This window comes from Lithobates pipiens, unplaced genomic scaffold (genome assembly GCF_037356315.1).
Source record: "Lithobates pipiens isolate NorthernLeopardFrog02 unplaced genomic scaffold, aLitPip1_a1.2 Scaffold_13, whole genome shotgun sequence".
Classification (NCBI taxonomy): Eukaryota; Metazoa; Chordata; class Amphibia; order Anura; family Ranidae; genus Lithobates; species Lithobates pipiens.
This window is the reverse complement of record NW_027507718.1, coordinates 330,708,289-330,727,077: the sequence shown is the minus strand read 5'-3', so window position 1 is coordinate 330,727,077 and position 18,789 is coordinate 330,708,289. Positions and strand designations below refer to the sequence as shown.

The window sequence follows — 18,789 nt, the reverse complement described above, 5'->3', positions numbered from 1 at the left end:
AAGAAAAGAGAATTGAAAAGGTTTGCTATGAGAAGGCATTATTATTCACAGCTTTTATGTTCATTTTTATTTTTATTCACCTGTTACCGAAAACTGCTTTGCCTTGACCTCTAAGCACTGAGCTCCAGCATTCCACATTTTATATTACTACTTATAATCTTATAAATTATTTGCCAAGAAAATAAAATTCACAAGCTTTTAAAAACAAGCATCTAACAAATCAATGAATAGTAGTATAATAAAATTATCTGAAAGTGAAGTATTTTAAAAGCGTATATTGAAGTTTCTGAAATTTTAGCCTATCACTTCACTGGCTTCTTGTCTTTCTGCATATTGAGATAATGGTAGTTGCATGCTGGCACAACAAAAGCTGAGTTTGCTACATATAATACAGTATATTGTATATCATTTAAAACTCTAAAGAGCAAATACTGGAAACCACCCTAGTTTTGAATGTGGGTATGCATGAGATAATTGATGTAATATTCTCTTCAACCTATACACAGATTGCCTGGCATGAAGAAATGTCATTCTTTTCATTTTCACGTTTCTAAATAACTGCGTATCAAATGAATTAAAGTATGGCACATTTGCTCCCGACCTCGTTTCATGTTTGAAAGGCCTGGTGCACTCAGAATGAAAATTAACCTGTACATTGCCAGCCTGCCCAGAAAAGGGATTAATAGCTCAGAGGTTAGTGCAACTGCTAAACAGCAATACTAGCAGGGTGGTCGCAAAAACAACACCTGCTGCATAAGCACTTAGCAGCTGGGTCAACAGGCCCTGTAGGAGTTTATCAACTAAAAGGACCACTTGCATTAAACTCTTCCTGTACCACTGGGGAGAACCAGCCTGCTGGACTTTCTACAATGAGTAGATTTTCTTAAAAGATACAACATTTCTGGTGACTGAAAGCCACAGAACAAACTGGCAAGATTCCTACTTATGACCTCATATTTATAATTGTAAGTCAGACCAATATTTAATTGTCAATAAAAATCTAAAATTCTTTACAACTTTTGTTCATTTTCTCTTTATTTTTCTACTAAAAAACACACACAAGCTTTTCTACTTTGAACAGCAGAAATATATTCTGTTCTTTATTTTGCTCTATGCTTGCTTATTATTTTTCTACCTAAAGCGGTTGTAAACCTTTATTTTTTTTATTAGAGCTTATAATTACCTGCAATGGCATTGCACACAGCAGCCCCTTACCTCCTCTTCTGAGCTCTTCCCCACTGACGCTGTCCACTCCTCATTATCACACGTGCCTCCCATAGCAAGTGCTATGGGGCACACGTGAAGGCGAGATCCTGAACCACACTGTGTGCACCTACAAGCACACACAGTGCGGCTTGATCACACCCCCGCACCCTCCTTACATGATTTGATTGACAGCAGTAGGAGACAATGGCTCCTGCTGCTAGTAGTGCAGCCTGTGAGAGCAGGGAGAGGGGAGAGAAGAACTGCAGCCAGGCACAGCCCTGGGTCACTGTAAGCATTTAGGGAAAGAGGGTGGAGGGAACAAGCAGTGGAAGGTTTTTTGCCTTTATTAATGCATAGCATGCATTAAAGTATAAAACCTTTACAGAGAGCTTGCTGACCGGTGGGAGATTGCGCTACAGCCACACAGCCTGCTGTTTTTTGGGAGAGCAAAGCAATTGTATCTGTTTTTATTGTTATATGCAAGCTTTTTATACCTATTACCCAAGGATTTGCTTAGTGTGATTCCCTTTGCAAGTTTCTTATTTTTTGAATAATTTTTTTTTATGGGTTACACTATAGGCGTATATGCTTTTTATTTATCATCCTGCTGATGACCCAACCCTGACTGTATCACGTTTGCCGCTTTGTAGGTGCCCTATATAAGAAGATGTAACACGCACATTTGACCATACTATATGATGGTTCACAGGATACGGTCAGAGGCTTTAATACTTGGTGTCACCTGGTGGTGGAAGCACTACGAATTGTGATTATGGGGACACTGGTGGAGCAAGTGAATCATGGATGATTTGTTTCCTTTGGACTTTCTTGCTTCACATATATTTATCCCTTTTAGCCCTTGTGAATGGGCTCTTATGGACACTTATTTACATATTTGGTTTGATTTCTTTATACACGAATAAGTTTGATGTCATTATATTAATGAATTTTTGTGTTTTCACAATATTAAGGTTCAATTTTTTAGCCCTGCTTTATATATTTATCACAATGCATAGCATATATTAAGGTAAAAATTTAAGCTTCGTTCACTAGGCTTTGCGATTTTACAGGCGTTTTTTGGGTGTTTTTGCAGCATTTTTGTACAGGTGTTTTGAAGTTCAAAAGGTCAACAATGTAAAAGCAGTAAAACGCCTTTAATCTGCCAAAAAAATAAGCTCATGTACTGTTTTGAGTGACGGGCGTTTTGCTTTAGGGGACAGAATGGTCAGATGTGAATAGGCGCCATTGAAATTAATGGGATTTTTCTTGTTGGGTACTTTTAGAGCTGAGGCTTAGAGCAGAAAAATGCCCAAAAACACCTAGATGTGAAAGGAGCCTTATGCCCGGTACACATGAGCGGATTTTCCTTCGGAAAAAGCTTGGCTTGCATACACACGGTTACACAAAAGCTGAACTTTCGTCCGTCAAGAACGCGGTGATGTTCAACACTACGATGAGCCGAGAAAATTAAGTTCAATGCTGCTGAGCATTTGTCAAATTGTTTCCGAGCATGCGTAGGAATTTGGACAGACAATCAGAATTTCCGATCAGAACTTTTTCCGACCGAAAAATTGAGAACAATCAAATCAATCTTTTGCTGGCCGAAATTCCGCCAGCAAAAGTCCGATGCAGCATACACACTATCGCATTTTCCGACCAAAAGCTCTCATCTGACTTTTGCTGACGGAATTTCAGATCGTGTGTACGGGGCATTAGAGTTTAGAATCAAACTACAAACTACAGAGCAAAAATATACAATTTTTTTTTTTATAACACAATGAAGATTATTACAACTCAAACCAACCAATCAGAAATCTTATGTCACAAGACTGACAATGATATACTAAGACTTGGAATCTGTTTTCTCTGTAATACTATTTCTCTGTATTGTAATTGTACTGTCTGCACCAATGTTGTAAAGCACTGCGTAAACTGTCGGCGCTATATACATCCTGTATAATAATAATAAAACAGCAGTGTTTTTTTTTAATCTTATCTAAATACCATTTAGCATTAACACTCAATCAGAGAAAAATAAGTTATATTTAAAAAATTGGGGTGGTGCACAAAAAAATACTTTTCATCACCCCCTTACCTATGTTTTTGCATGTACTGTATACTTTAGACATATAACCACACACATAAAAATGCATCAACCACCTGTTGCAAAAAATGTCCATCTGCACTAGGATTTAGAACAATTCTGAGAATGCCCAGAGTTAAAAAAAAAAATATTACTGGATGAAGTATTTTAGTGCATGACTGTGTTTTAGCAGGATGTTAGTTTATAGAAGAGGGGTGAGCTAGTGCGCCGAATATTTCCAAACAACACGCTTGTTACTCCAAATATCACACGCTTCTGGAACATATATATAACCACATAATAAAAGCTTTACATTGTGAATAGAAATGTGTTTTGCGGTCAGTGTGGGTGTTCTCCAGGCTACGCACATCTTTCATTGAAGACATTATGCTGAAAACTGCTGTACAACATTAAAACACGACAAATACATTACACCTTTTAAACTGTGCTTTCAGTGGAATTTTCTGCCCTCTTGGGCATCCATGCTTTAGGCAGCTGTTCTCATGAAAGCAACTTCAACTTTGTGAAAGTGGTGAAGTCTTTTGAATTTTTTCACTGTCACAATCGTATGTTTAACATTAAGCTTTGATACACTGCTGCTTTGATCATTCATTCAGGCTAATTCAGAAAGCCCATGCAAAGCATAATAATTCTGTTTATGCAATGTAATAAAAAATAAAAGTAATACAATAACTGGCTGCTATGGATGACACAATTATGTTTAGCATCATACATTTTACAGTATAACTCTTTAATTCTAACTTTGTACATTTTGTAATCTTATGGTGAGGTATTATCCATTTATGACTCAAACAAGTGATAAAATATTATTAGTGCAAAAATGCGGCCATAAAATTGAGTCAGTGTTGATCTTGGTTATGCCATTATTACTGGATGTGAAAAGAAAAGCCACAGTATTTCAGTTCACTTGACTTTGTCTTTAGTTATAAAGTGCTTTGAATAAACCTTACAAGATAAATGGAAAAACACTGCTTGCTCTTTGTTCCCAAACCTTATATGAAAATCACATTACTGTGTCAAAACGAATCTAATATCCAATTTATCCATCGACACGATGGGGTCAATGGGTTTAGCATTCCTGCAGTCTGCCTCCTCCATGTCCTCTCAGATACTCAATACAAAACATCCTTTTCGCCCACACACACAACAGGCCTAGTAGGAGCACTGCAATGGGAGGTCTGGCCTTTCAGGTATGACATTCTGGGACCACCCTACTAGTTTACTTGAATGTAAGAACAAAGTCAAGGTCAATTAAGATGTTTTTTTGAAAACAGATCCCAATGGTTGACAGAATTTGCAGAATTTGCTTTCAGAGAACGCCATTAAGGCCAACCAGCAAAGTAAATCCTGCATTTATGTTAACCATAGAGCTATAGGTCAGAGTTATAAGTCCTGGTGTGCATTAGTCCCAGTGCAGGGCAAAGGATCGAACTCCCTGTCTTCTTTTCAATCATTTCACAGGTTAACACAACTATGGGCTTTCTGGCCCTGGTTTCCAAATTAATTTTGAGTTATTTCTCTGTGTTTACATTCTTATCTAGAAGAATGCTACACTGTCCATCTATTTCTAAACGTTTACTCTGGTTGTAAACACAGCCATTTTGGGACCTGCAAGTCTGTTGGCCATTATAATCAGAGAGAGCTTAGCTACATTTATATACACATACAAGGTGCTCTGTATATCACAGCATTCCTGCCATTCAACTAAGCAAAAGATCCTGCAAGGCAAAACGATGTCTTGAGTTTTTATAAAGATGTCAGGATCTCAGATTTACCATATTTACTATTATGTTTTGAAAAGTATGGACTGACATGTTTTACTTATTAAATGTTTTTTATTCTCATCATTGTGGATGACATTTGAAGACCTGGAGACAGAGGGTTCTAAACTTTATCCTGTTTGCCTTCCCGCTGAAAAAAAACAAAAACTCCAGGTGCAGCAGGAAGTCAAACACTGTGACAGTTTTCTGCTTAGGGATGTGCACTCTCCTTGTTGGTTGCTAGAGGTGGCGACTGTCAGCTTACTAGCAACCAAGAACATTATGCTGGCTGGCTTCCTGCGCCCTTTGAACCAATTACATCAATGGCTGCTAGGATGCCAGTTGTTGCACAAACATTGTTATGAGGGCACCATAACAGCCAAAGATGCTATGCAGAAAAAAGTATGTCATAGGGTTCCCTCCAAAATCTGTAAATCATGCTTAACCTGGAATGGATATTCTTTAGATTTTAAGGGGGTACTCCACTAAATAAAACAAAAACAAAAGGGTTCCCCCCATTCAATAACCCCCCCCCCCCCTCCAAAACAGTACCAGACCCTTACTCGAACATGCAGGCTGGCTGGCAAGGCTTGGCTTGAGCTCTAAACTCCTGGCAAAATCAAGGTAAAGGGTGCTGGAGGCTAGTTCCAAAAATCACAACAGTCTCTGTAATTTGTGCTGATCTTTTAATGTACATACACTACTTAAAAAGAGCAGAAACAACGGTAATGTTTAATACATGGAATGACTATTTACCAGAAATATCGTTTTTTTTAAAGATAATAATAAAAATTGCTATTTTGTAACAGGAAGTGCTGACCACTAATATTATATTTGCACACCATAAACAAATTGTCAACTTTGGTACACCCCAACCCAGAGAATGTATTTTGGTATTCTCTTTGAGGGACTCAAACTGAGTAGCATGAATCCTATTTTAATCTGCCAAGCTTGAAAACCTGAAAGCCAGTGTGGAGAGCTCACATAATAAATCAAGCCTATCCAGCTTTACTGTTGTTTAAGAAAAGAAGGTGTACAGGTCTGAAGGTAAAGTTTCTCCTAAATTGTGACTATTAAAGTAAATCTGTAAAGTTTGTCAATTTCTGATTTTTTAAAGGGCCTTTAGATGTAGTTTCTTTTTTCTTCTTTTGATGAAGCTTCACGAATGAGGAAGTTCAAGAAGATATATTTATATGCATAGCTCTGTAACCAATAGCAAACAAATAGAAATCATTTTCCATTGATTTGGGAATTGGTTGCACTTTGATAAACATCACAGTTTTTCTTTAAGGTGTACATAAAGTGTATCTTTAGTCAATAATTTTTCTCATCCATTTCTGCCACAGAGACAAAAATGAATGAGAAATCCAACATTTTACATCTGTCACCAGAACAAGAGATGAAGGTAAAAACTCAAATTCTCAGAAATAAGGATCCATTCACTTTGTAGATTTTTCCTCTCACTTCCTGTTGCGCCTCTGGGACAGTTTCTCAATCATAACTATTAACCTAGCTTTATTTCAACATTCGAGCATAGCTCCAAATTGTTGATCATCATAATGTTTTATGTGTGATAATGTAAAAAAACCCTCACTTTCACATTTAGACCATAAGTGTAAAAGAACATGGAAAGCAAAATGCGTACATCTTATACGATTATGCACTTCTATTTCTTCTTTCTCTGCAGGTCTATCAGTCTGGTTAGAATGAACATAAACAAAACACTCTCTTTGCAGCCCTAATTCATCTCAGGAATTGTAGTTTGAGAAGGCTGATCAAGTATTGATGGATTATAGAGGAGGAGCCCACAACAATGACCAAAATGTAGTACACAATCATCCAAAAAATTTGATAAGTCAAATCAAAAATTAAAATTACATACATTACAAGTATGCCATATTTTGTAAAAATGTTGTGAAACTCACACATTATAAAAAAAATAATTGAAATACAAGGAGTATAAAAATTTACCTTTTAGGGTCAACAATCTTGTAGAGTTTTCCACTATGTGACTGAGTCATACTTTTACTGCTTGACAGAATGTAGACTTCACCTGTTAGAAGAAACCAATATAGTACAGGAGTTACACACAATTTTTATGACATACCACAGACATTTGTCAGAGGTCAGATTTAGTGAAGACATGGTACAGTTCTGGTCTCTTCAGCATAAAATGTGATTGTAAAGTCTTGTGCTATATTATATATGTTATACTTACCCGCTTTGTGCAGGGGTTTTGCACAGAGCAGCCTGGATTCTCCTCTTCTCAGGTCCCTCTTCACTGCTCCTTGCCCCTCCCTCCTATTGAGTGTCCCCACAGCAAGCAGCTTGCTATGGGGGCACCCAAGCTGATTTGCAGCTCTGTGTGTCCGTTCAGACACCGCCGGCCACGAGTGATTGCGGGCATGAGTGGCAGAACAGGGACGTGTGTGTAAACACATAAATCACTGTTCTGTGAGGAGAGACAGATCGTGAGTTCCTAATAGCTAGGAATCAAGATCTGTCATTTCCTCTAGATCAGTCCCCTCCCTCTACAGTTAGAAACACACACAGGGAACATAGTTAACCCCTTGATCGCCCCTAGTGTTAACCCCTTCCTTGCCAGTGACATTTCTACAGAAATTAGTGCATTTTTATAGTACTGGTCGCTGTATAAATGCCAATGGTCCCAAAAATGTGTCAAAAGTGTCCGATGTGTCTGCCATAATGTCACAGTCCAGATAAAAATCGCAGATTGCCGCCATTGCTAGTAAAAATAATAATAATAAAAATGCTATAAATCTATCCCCTATTTTGTAGACGCTATAACTTTTGCGCAAACCAATCAATATACATTTTTTGCAATTTTTATTACCAAGAATACGTAGAAGAATACATATCAGCCTAAACTGAGAAAAAATTTGGGAATATTTATTATAGCAAAAAGTACAAAATATTGTGTTTTTTTCAAAATCGATGCTCTTTTTTTGCTTATAGCGCAAAATATAAAAACTGCAGAGATCAAATACCATCAAAAGAAAGCTCTATTTGTGAGAAAAAAAGGACATCGATTTTGTTTGGGTGCAGGGCCCCACGACCGCGCAACTGTCAGTTAAAGTGACGTAGTGCCAAAACACCAAAAAATGGCCTGGTCATTCAGCAGCCAAATCTTCCAGGGGTGAAGTGGTTAAGATAAAAAAAACCTTCTGATTTTACAACTCCTTTAAGGCAATACACTACACAGTTGTAAGCCTCATGTACTATAGGTCTTTCAATTCAAAAGGCTGTAGCAAGCAAACGCATACACAACATACATTTTTTAGATTGATTTATGGCAACATCACTGCTCTACTTTACAGCAGTGGCTGGATGCTAGAACGGAGCTAGACTTGCTGGTAATGTGTTAAGAGTCCAGCTGATGCCCATAGAAGAGAGGAGCCAATAAGGGAATCACATATGAGGATTCCCAAAAAATAACTTCAGTTATACAAATGACACTCCTAAAAATACATAACTCTTCTAGTGCCTGCTTAAATTGGTTGTATAGTCAGGATTAGGAGATATTCCCCTTGCAATGAGCCGCATGCGCTCCAGGGATTCTCGGCTGAAAGTCCGGCAGATGCCAGACCTAGCTGGAAAGAAGTCTCCCGCGTGCATGCCTGCAAGTGACGACATCGCGGCTCCGGCCACTCACAGCGCCGGAGCAGAGATAAGCGGAAGACATGCCGAGGGAAAATGTCAGCTCCCTAGGCGTGGACCGGGTAAGATACCGACATCTTGTTCTAAGGTAAGTATTTCATAATGAGCTAGTATGCCTTTTCCCTTACAGGTGTAGAAAATAAAAAGGCAGCGGGTTTACTACCGCTTTAAATACATACTTTTATGTATGTATGTGTGCAACAAATGTATCCCATACGGCCATGTTATAAATAAACAAAAGTCAAAAAAAATCTCTTCTAATCTTCCATAAGACAATCAGCTCTTCGGTTATCAGGTTTGGAAAATGTAACTAGCTTTGCAGGTTTATAGGTGTTCATTCAGTTTTATGCAAGACACTTTGAAGCCTTATATTTTAGATTGTTTCAATTATTTTAGCTGTTATCTGCAAGCCTTGCTTGTGTATGTCCTGTGTAAAGCTGGCCATTAATGATTCTTTTTCTTCATTTAGCAAGTGGGCTGAATAAAAGAAACAAAAAACAAACGGATTCCTGCATCCACACAGATGTAGATAGAAAAGTCCCCTCTGCCAGGACACTGTATTCTAACAGTGAGATTCTCCATTGTCAGAATACACTGATCAACGATTGCAGTCAGAGGATCGAGAATTTTTTTTTTCAGCAAGCCTGTTCGACAAAATGATCAAAGGCACCAATTGAATTTTCAATCCATTTATAGCCACCTTAACAAATGTATGTCCCAAAAATGTTATATAAAGTGGTGACTAAATAAAACCCAATGTTAGATTTTTTTCTCTGCCTGTGTCCTATTAGGGAGATTCCCTTCACTTTGTCCTGGTCAGCAAGACAAATGGAAGGGGTGAATCTGGCCATAAGAGAGATAAACAGTGATGGACACCTGACAAGGGTTTTATAACTTTCACAATCTATTCAAAATAACAAGTAAAAGCTTTGGCTTCAGGAATATTTTAAAGCTGGAGACAAGGAAGTGTATGTACAGAGCTGCATGATACAAATCTAAATAAAAAAATAAATACATTGTTTTAGGCATTCTTCATTGATTTACCTAATTCGTCTTCTCCAAATCCCTGTATATGACCTGTGAATGGTCCTCTGCAAGATGCTCCGATGCCGAGACAAAATGGTTTCTCTTGCCACTGTTTAGTGACGGAGTTTTGAAGGAGTGTTACAAAGTTTCTGAAATGATACATTACAGTACTTAGTTTTATTCCTAAACAACTATAAGACCATATATAATTTTATAACATGGATGAGAACTCTTACAATATGACATGAACCCGTTCATACTTGAATTAATATGATATGAACATGTGACTACACATTGTATTTTTTATGCATATTTATATACATTGAATAAATATTGTATTCACATATATTTTGCTATACTTCTAGTTATAATAATAATCATTTTTAGGTTTCCCAAACAGTGCATGCATCACGTTCTCTATTCTCCAGTTACTAAAACTGAAGAGTGCGAAATCTGGTGCAGATGTGCATGGTAGCCAATCAACGTCTAACCTCAGCATGTTCAATTAACCTTTGACAAACTCCTGGAAACTGATTGGTTTCTATGCAGAGCTGCACCAGATTTTGCACTAACCAGTTTTAGCAAATTAACCCCTTTGTGTAGTTCTTTGCATTGAGCACTTCTGTGTTACTTGCTGTAAATTTAGAAAACATTACCTGTTAGAGGTTCTCAAAGAACAGTTCTAGGAATCAATAATATCTAATCCATCTTATTTGGTACATTATTATAAGTCAAATGTCAGTTTGGTTTAAAAAATTTCGCATTACATCATATGCTACACTCTTTCCAGGGGAGGGAAATAAGTCAGAATTTACATTGCAAGGGCTCAGACACCGTGTGAGGGAGGCCAAAAACTAGTGGAGACTAAAAAATGGCCAGTCTTTGTGCCTTAAACTGCTTTTGTCCACTGTGTTCCTACTTTCCAGGAAAAATAACCGCTGCTCCAGGTGTATAAAGATAAGACTGATTGTAGTATCTTTTAGAGTGATAGCCCCGGCCTGCCTCCGTGGGAAACTTGGAAAGAAGAAAGAAATGGCTGCACATCCAGAACTTCTCATTGGCTTTGAATTTGTTTCACAAAGATAACACCAAAGACACCAAACTGGTCACGTAGATGCGTTTTAAACATACATCTTTTCATTAATGATCAAGCACAAGATGTATGTGTGAAACGCATCTATGTGACCACAGTTTGGTGTCTTTGGTGTTATCTTTGCGAAACAAAATAAAAGGCAATCGGAAGTTCTGGATGTACAGCCATTTCTTTCTTCTTTCCTTTTTCCAAAGTGTGTATTCTTTACGCTTCACAAGTAGGTGTTTTGACTGTGAGGTGCCCACCATAGTTTGGGGCTTTATTACCAAAGATCTTTTCAGGCTAAGTTAGATTTACATAATGGTTATCAGAAGGTGTACAATTATAAAATAGCTTTTTGCTGATTATACATGTTGCCTGTGCTTTTACAGAATCAAAATAATGTATCCTTTCTGCACCACAAAATATATCTAAAACCAAAGTCTTCTTTTATTTTTGGATATACTAAGGAATGGTTAAGAGACCTGCCATGTGCTTTTGATGTCTGTGTCCCGTTGGGGAAATTTACCTTATGTTCCTGTTCTGTAGACACAATAGGAAGAGAGAGGAAATTTTGCCAAAATGAGGGATATCCTCTCCTTTAGAGATCTGTAACCAGAAAAGGTATCCCTATTGGAAGATAGTCCATTTATTTCTGGTTATAACTCAAAATTTTGGATTTTCATTCCCAATGACAATGATCATCAAGTGAAAAACAGAGGATGAATCACTCCAGGAAGAACACAGACAGCAATGAAAAGCTTTTTTGTTTGAAAATGGACACTAAACGAACGCTGCTCCAAAAATGGAACCAAAATAGAAGATACAAAAATTCTCTATTTGAAATGCTATTATTGTAGCCATGACCAGCTTTCAATTAGATTTTTTAAAATCCCCAGCCTTGCTTCCAAATAAACACCCCGTATAAGCAATTTATCTAAGGTCATATGTAGACAAAAATCCACAGAAACTTCTCTGAATCATCAACTTTTTGGATGATTTCAATACTATTCATAAGGTTCATAGATATAAGAGATCCTTACAAGGACTTTTCTTTGATACATACACTACAGGTCTGTCCTCAAGCAAACCAATCTTCTAAAGAAAAGACAATGTGCTGACACATTAATACATAGCCAGGCTAGCTTTAAAGCTATAAAATGTCTATCAGGTCATCTTTTAATAACCATACAAGGAAAAGAAAACCGTGTTCAGGTTGCTCTGAAGTAAACCTACCATCAAAGCAGTCCAGCTGCTGTCGCTGTTGAGCTCCTAGAAGTGATAGTTGTCTGGCTGCTGTACTATCTTTCTGGCTATGCAGACCAGGAAAGGCAGAGATAAGTCAGAATATTTAGTTTGGGGTACTGAAGCAAGAGGGTAGGCATATAACTAAGGGAACTTGCATTTTTACAAGCGTTCAGCAATGCCACTCTTAGCCCCCTCTACACACCTGAGGGTGTTTTGCATACTTTTGTGCCTTAGACTACACATGACAATGCTCAGCATTCTCATTCTTCTGAATACAGGCTGCTCACATCTCTATGCTCAGTCACTCGAAGCTTGAAGAGGTATATTCCTGTTGAATTTTCTGAAACTCAAGCTTAGGGTTGCCCTGTTGGCACCACCTGGCTTGAAATATTCATAATATCTTTTATTCAAATCTATAATGTGTGTATATACATATACATAGCCTTCCCCGCCATCAGAATACAATCACTAATGTCGCCGGCTATAACTGGCTGCACTGATCATTTGGGATTGATAAGATTGGCTTCAGTCTGCCCATATATGGATAGAAATTCGGCCAGTTCAGTAGGATTAAATGTGTGGCTGGCTTTAGTATGTTTTTCAATAACCTCCTTTATTATCACATCCTGCCAAGAGGTCACAGAAACCTGTTTCAAGGCCAAATTTCACAGATCCCGCCAGCCGCACATTAAACTTACCTGAGACTGGTCTTGATCCAGCGCTGTGCAGGAGAGAGCGGCTCATTCCCTTCCTACAGGGCAGACTGATAGCAGTGGGAGCATTGGTTCCTGCTACTGTCAATCAAATCCAATGAAGAGGGAGTGGGGGGCAGGGCAAAGCCCCACTGTATGTATCTGTAGACACAGGCAGCAGGGCAAGCATTTTGCTAGGGGGGTACTTGGAAGGCAGAATGAGCCAGGAGCGCCAGCGGGGGACCCCAGGAGGGGAGGATTGAGGCTGCTCTGTGAAAAACCACAGAGCAGGTAAGTATAACATGTTTGTTATTTTTTTTCTTAAATAAAGGTTAGAATAATTTTAAAGAGAGGCATGCTGTCATCCATCTACACAATGCAGTGGCCTCTGTAAACTGAAACTTTTTTTTTCCTGAATGAAACCTTCAGCATGCATAGTGAACACATGATTGGGAACTAGGTTTGGCAGCTAGCAATCAAGGAAGGTGTCAGTTTGTATCTGTCAAGTGAATGATGTAATTTACCATATCCTCAGTATGGGACAACATGCACATAAATGATAATCTACAGACTGCAGATAAAAGGCAGGTAGAAACACACACACTCACCCATTACAGTTTTAGATTTAAATAACAGATATGAATATTTCTATACACTACACTAAGCACTGACAAAGCTATACTATATACTTACTTTCTGAATGCATCCAATTGCATAATCTTGTTATATTTGAGACCCTTGCAAGCCAACAACAAATTATAGTAATACTAAAAGAGCTGGGGAAGAAAAAAATACATAAAATGAATATTAAACATACCCATAGCGATCACCAAACACGTAGCTCCCATACAGCCTTTCTGACTGGCATCCTCTGTATATAAAGCCGCCTACTGTGTGCCCACTACTTAGAGGCTTGAATTCTAAAAGTGGAGGCTCACTTTCTGGAAAGAATAAGGAACTGTTGTAGTATTAGGCCAAAACAGTACAAAGGGCAGACTGAACAGTACATAAGTAGGTCAGATCAGTAACAGTAGTATACATATAATACAGTAGAATATAGTTTTCTAGAGCTAAATAAAGTACTAAAACCATAAGTCATACATTTCACAGAACCAAACCCCTTTTTCAGATCAATATTTTATGATAAAGTGGCTGACAGGCATAACCGTATTCTTTAGAGGAATGTTTCTCAACTCCAGTCCTCAAGTACCCTCAACAGGTCATGTTTTCAGGATTTCCCTCAGCTGAAATGACTGTAGTAATTACTAAGGCAGTGAAACTGATCAAATCACCTGTGCAAAATAAGAGAAGACCTGAAAACATGACCTGCTAAGGATACTTAAGGAATGGAGTTGATAAACATTGCTTTAGAACACTGTGTTATCATTATCAAGTTCTTTCCATAGTTAAATCTGTCAATTCAAGGTGTATGTCAATTGTAGCGACCAGCTGTCATTGAGATAGAAGGCAGGCATGTACTGGCCATCAGGACTACAGGGAGTTTCCCGGTGGGCCGATGGCTCAGGGGCCAATTTCAGTGACAATGTAATGGCTGCGCGACTCACCCACAACTTCACGCACTGATGTGAGAAAGATGAGAAAAATACAGAGGAGAATAAGTGAAATAATAAAATAGGTTAGTGAGGACTCCTTATGTTATGCTACTTATGTTTTTTGTTCACAATTGCGTATAGTTGTATATACTGTTTTTGTGCTTGTTTGCAAAATTTAAGTGGGCTGGTCTGGATGAAGTCCAGGGCCAAATTTATGTCCCAGTCCAGCCCTCATAGAAGGTGAGGGTGAATCTTAAATGTTGAGTGTTTAAATGGCAGAACTGAAAGTTAAATGGGCTACACTGTATTGTACAATGATGTTTCAAATACAGTTGACTGGAGGAGGTAATAAGGCTCATAAGAGTAGAAGGAGGATGTTATCAGTAAGGCGATGTTCATCCAAGTCACAAAGCAAACCCAAGCAGGGTAGATGATACAGAAGCTGTAAATATTGCTTTTTTATTTCAGGTCAAGGATGTCAGTCATAAAAATGAGTGAACAGAATTACCAATATTTGAACAGGTTAGTACACGTCTATTCAAATAATCAACGTAACTGTTTGGATGAAGGTCTGCTATAATAAGTAACAATATCAAAGAACAACATTTATTATTCCTCTTTAATTTTGTAATACAGAAAGGAAACATTCAGTTACTATACTTTGGCATACAGGTAAAACAGCCAAGGAAGTCAACTGTTATTTTTTTTAGTTTCCATTAACCCAGAAAGCTGTTTGATGTAAAAAACTATTTGTAGGTCTAACCCAAAATCTTGTTATGATTGCAAATAGTTACCCAAAATACAATTATTTTTTTTCTTGTTTGAAAGAATGTATCAACCAGGAAATTGTTTTTAAATCTCAGAGTTAAAACATTAAAAATAGTTTATGCAGTCATGATAATTTGCAGAAAATAAAGTGAGAGAGAGTACTTAGTCATGACATTTGGAATTAGCAAGAAATAATGAGACCATGAATTTGCAAAGAATCATTATTTTGTCAAAATTATAAATAAGGAGAACTCAATACTTAACCAACCTAATACATAGATTTACATTAGAATAATGGCACATTTTTAAATGAGGTATTTCCTGAAATAAAGAATCTTCTGTTTCTGACATATGCCTTAATACACGTTCATTTATTCTGTGGTATGTGCCATTATAACTGCATAAACATATTAATAATCCTATGGAGACAGCCAAAATCACGATATAGCCTACCATAATCCTTTCCTTTAATGATTGGCAAAATCCTGACATTTGACCTGTTCTTGCTGCTTATATCTGAACATAGGATTGTTACATTCATACTGCTGTCTCTGCTTTGGCGGTCAACTGCACATCTATATAATAAAATAGAAAAGCAAATATAATAAACATGTTTTTTTAATGTAATTACATTTAAAGGCTAAGTTTACCTTTTTTTTCTAAATTCCAGCCCCCCTATGCACCATGTACTTTTTTTGCAAAAATATCAAAACTTTCCATAAAATCTACAGACAGGTACTTTACTGTCCTCCATCCATGATTCAAAACTTATCTATTGCTTGTCTTATGTCCTTACAGACTAGAGGTTATGACACAGGAAGGAGCTGACCAGCTGACCTCATTAGCACACACCCTGCCTCATCCACCCACCCACTCCCAGGTGTATGGTTTTTAAATGAAATGCAATCAGTGATCACCCTTCTCACTAAATACACAATCAGATTGCAAGTATATGGCCATCTTTATACAAGTGCATAGAAGGGAGTGGACAGAAACCATCAGCTGTTAAGCCCCTTTCGCATCTTTGTAAAGCGGGAACTCGCATTCCCACACGCGGGGGGTTGGGGCGGCGTTTTGGAGCATTTTCACTCATCACACAAAGGGCAGTCCATCCACCTGAATGGGCCGTCCTACACACAACAATCGCCCCAGAAGCTTCAGAACCTTTTTTTATGCGGGGAAACGCACAGATGTGAATGGTGCCACATTGCTCTTGTGTTATCGCACCAATTTCACTTTCCGGTCCCATTCACATCTAGCATAGTGGGAGCAAACGTTTTGTGTCTCGTTTTTCCTGTGACACACATAGGGCAGCCTGCTGATTTAAATGGGCTGTGCTATATGTGGTTTATGGGACATTTCGGCGTTTTTTTGGGTTGCATGTTTTTTACTGTGTGTTTTGCAGCATTTACCACTTGTTTTTTTCACATGCCAAAATGTGTGTTTACTTCTGTGTTTGGTGTGTTGTTAATTAATGGCACTGAAAGCACAACTAGTAATTTTAGGTGTATAAAGGTGGCCATACACTATACAATCTGATTGTACAATCTCCTTTAGATCTGCAATCAATTATGTAGTGCAAGGGGCTGCCTGATTGGATACAGAGTGATTGGCTAGATATGTGCTTATATATATATTTGATAAAGCTAAGGAGGAGATTCTACAATCAGTTTGTATCATGTATGGCCACCTTTATACACCAAAAATTGCTAGTTGCGCTTTCAGTGGTATTAATTGGTAATAGAACACAGAAGCAAACACACATTCCATACACTAGCACGCTGTGATGCCATTTATTTTGGCAGCCATGTGTACAACCCAATGTACCTCTGACCCACATTGCTTGCAGTGCACAACAACAACGATAACGCACTACCATGTTCTGCAGTGTACTGAGTAAGAATGAAATACTGCTTGTCAATTTTTTTGCCCATTCTGGTGTGCTGGCTGCCTATTCGATTGAATAGGCATTTACAGAGAATATTACAAGAAATAAAATAAAGCACGTATTCAACTTCAGCAGTCTCCACACTTTATTTTTATTTTCGTGTTTTTCAAACAGTTAAAGCAATGAAAGTAAATATACTGGCTTACCTGCCTGGGTTATGTAGGCCATGTGCAAATATTTCTGGTGGCTGATTTGTACTATTAAAATGTGGGTTGCTTTTAGGTATGGAATAAAGAGAGCTGCAGCCATCAATATCAACATCCAGTCTCAGTACAGATCCTGTAAAGTCACTAAAGAGCAAAAGAAAAAAGGTACACAATAAATGCTTCCCGAAAAAAACAAAAATGTTAAATAATGAAGTGGTACAGGTCCAAGAGACTGGTGATTCACTATAACCAATATAATGTAAGCAAAAAATACATATACAATTCAGTGCAATGTTAGCTTAGTACAAAAGATTTAGAATGATGGGTACTTTTTGCTCTTTTCCTAACCAGGTTACAATGTTCTCACTAAAACAGAAGTGAGGGACAATCTCCAACAGGAACACAACCACAATAAAATGCCAAGAATAGTTCCAGCCTTGTTAATGCTTCTAAAAGCGTTTTTCATAGCTGGCCTCTCCTTGTTGAAAGCCTTTCGACTTTCCTTCTATTCCTGTACCAATGGTAATGGGAACAAAGACAGTAAAAAGAAACTGGGGTGGGTTCTAACACTTTATCATTCTAAAAAAAACATGTGTTGGCTATAGTCTTGCATTAAATGGAATCTGAACTAAAATATAGAGAACTTCAACTGGCATCTTGTTTTGGATGTGCAGCTCCAGGGTGTCATTATTCTTGTCTCTACTTAGAAAGTCCCTGACCTGGCTTGCATGTGTATCCTGGGACAGTGTCTCATAAAATTGTAAAGTAAAGTACAGTGCCCAAATAAAGAGTACCTGTTACCAGTAGGGATGAGCTTCGTGTTCGAGTCGAACGTACGTTCGACTCGAACATTGGCCGTTCGGCGAATTCCGAACGTTTTGGCCGTTCGCGTCAAAATTCGAGTGACGCGCGCGCGGACCACAATGCACTGCGTTGGCGCAGTGCATTGCTGCCCGATGATTGGCCAAGCATGCACTGTGACCCCGCATGCTTGGCCAATCGCAGCGCCGGCAGCGAGGAGAGCCATGATTGGCCACAGGCATCCTGCCTGTGGCCAATCATAGCTCAGGCTGTGTAGTGCACACCCCACACTATATAAGGCCGCCTTTAAGGCGGCCTCCTGTAGTGTGTTACTTTGCATCTGAAGCAGTGGGTGTTCTGTGTACCTTCAACACAGTACACACCAATCGTTTTTGGCTGATTTTCTATCTTGCTGCTGTGTAGTGGTTGTTGTCTGTGCCCTGACTGCAGTATACACCACTATATTCACCTCACCTATATAGCTAGTGATCTAGCTTTAACCACTTAACAACTGCCCATTGCCGATTAACAGCTTCAGGGCGGTTGTTTAACTCAGAGAGGCCGTTAATTAACGGCCTCCCAGAATTCTGCTCTCGCGTGCCCCGAGGTGTGCGCACTCGAGAGCATCCGTGACCGCCGGGTCCATAGGACCCGGCGCATCACGGTAAACGGCCGCTCATAGCGGCCGTTTACCACGTGATTGCTCCGTCAAATGACGGAGTGATCACTTGGAAACAAACCGGCGTCATGTTATGACGCCTGTTCCTACCTCCCCTTTCTGTACCGA

The 18,789-nt window shown here is 38.5% G+C and overlaps 1 protein-coding gene across 1 annotated transcript in view; it reads right to left on the bottom strand.

The window, feature by feature from the left end:
• HHIP (hedgehog interacting protein) overlaps positions 1–18,789 on the bottom strand; it is a 150,233-nt gene that overhangs the window by 17,446 nt on the left and 113,998 nt on the right. Inside the window, exons 7-11 of the mRNA XM_077476973.1 lie at positions 17,202–17,345; positions 15,561–15,682; positions 13,604–13,727; positions 9,793–9,923; positions 7,042–7,123 (exon numbers count right to left, since the gene is read on the bottom strand). Coding sequence (XP_077333099.1) covers positions 7,042–7,123; positions 9,793–9,923; positions 13,604–13,727; positions 15,561–15,682; positions 17,202–17,345 — 603 coding nt within the window. The remainder of the gene's footprint in view (positions 1–7,041; positions 7,124–9,792; positions 9,924–13,603; positions 13,728–15,560; positions 15,683–17,201; positions 17,346–18,789) is intronic.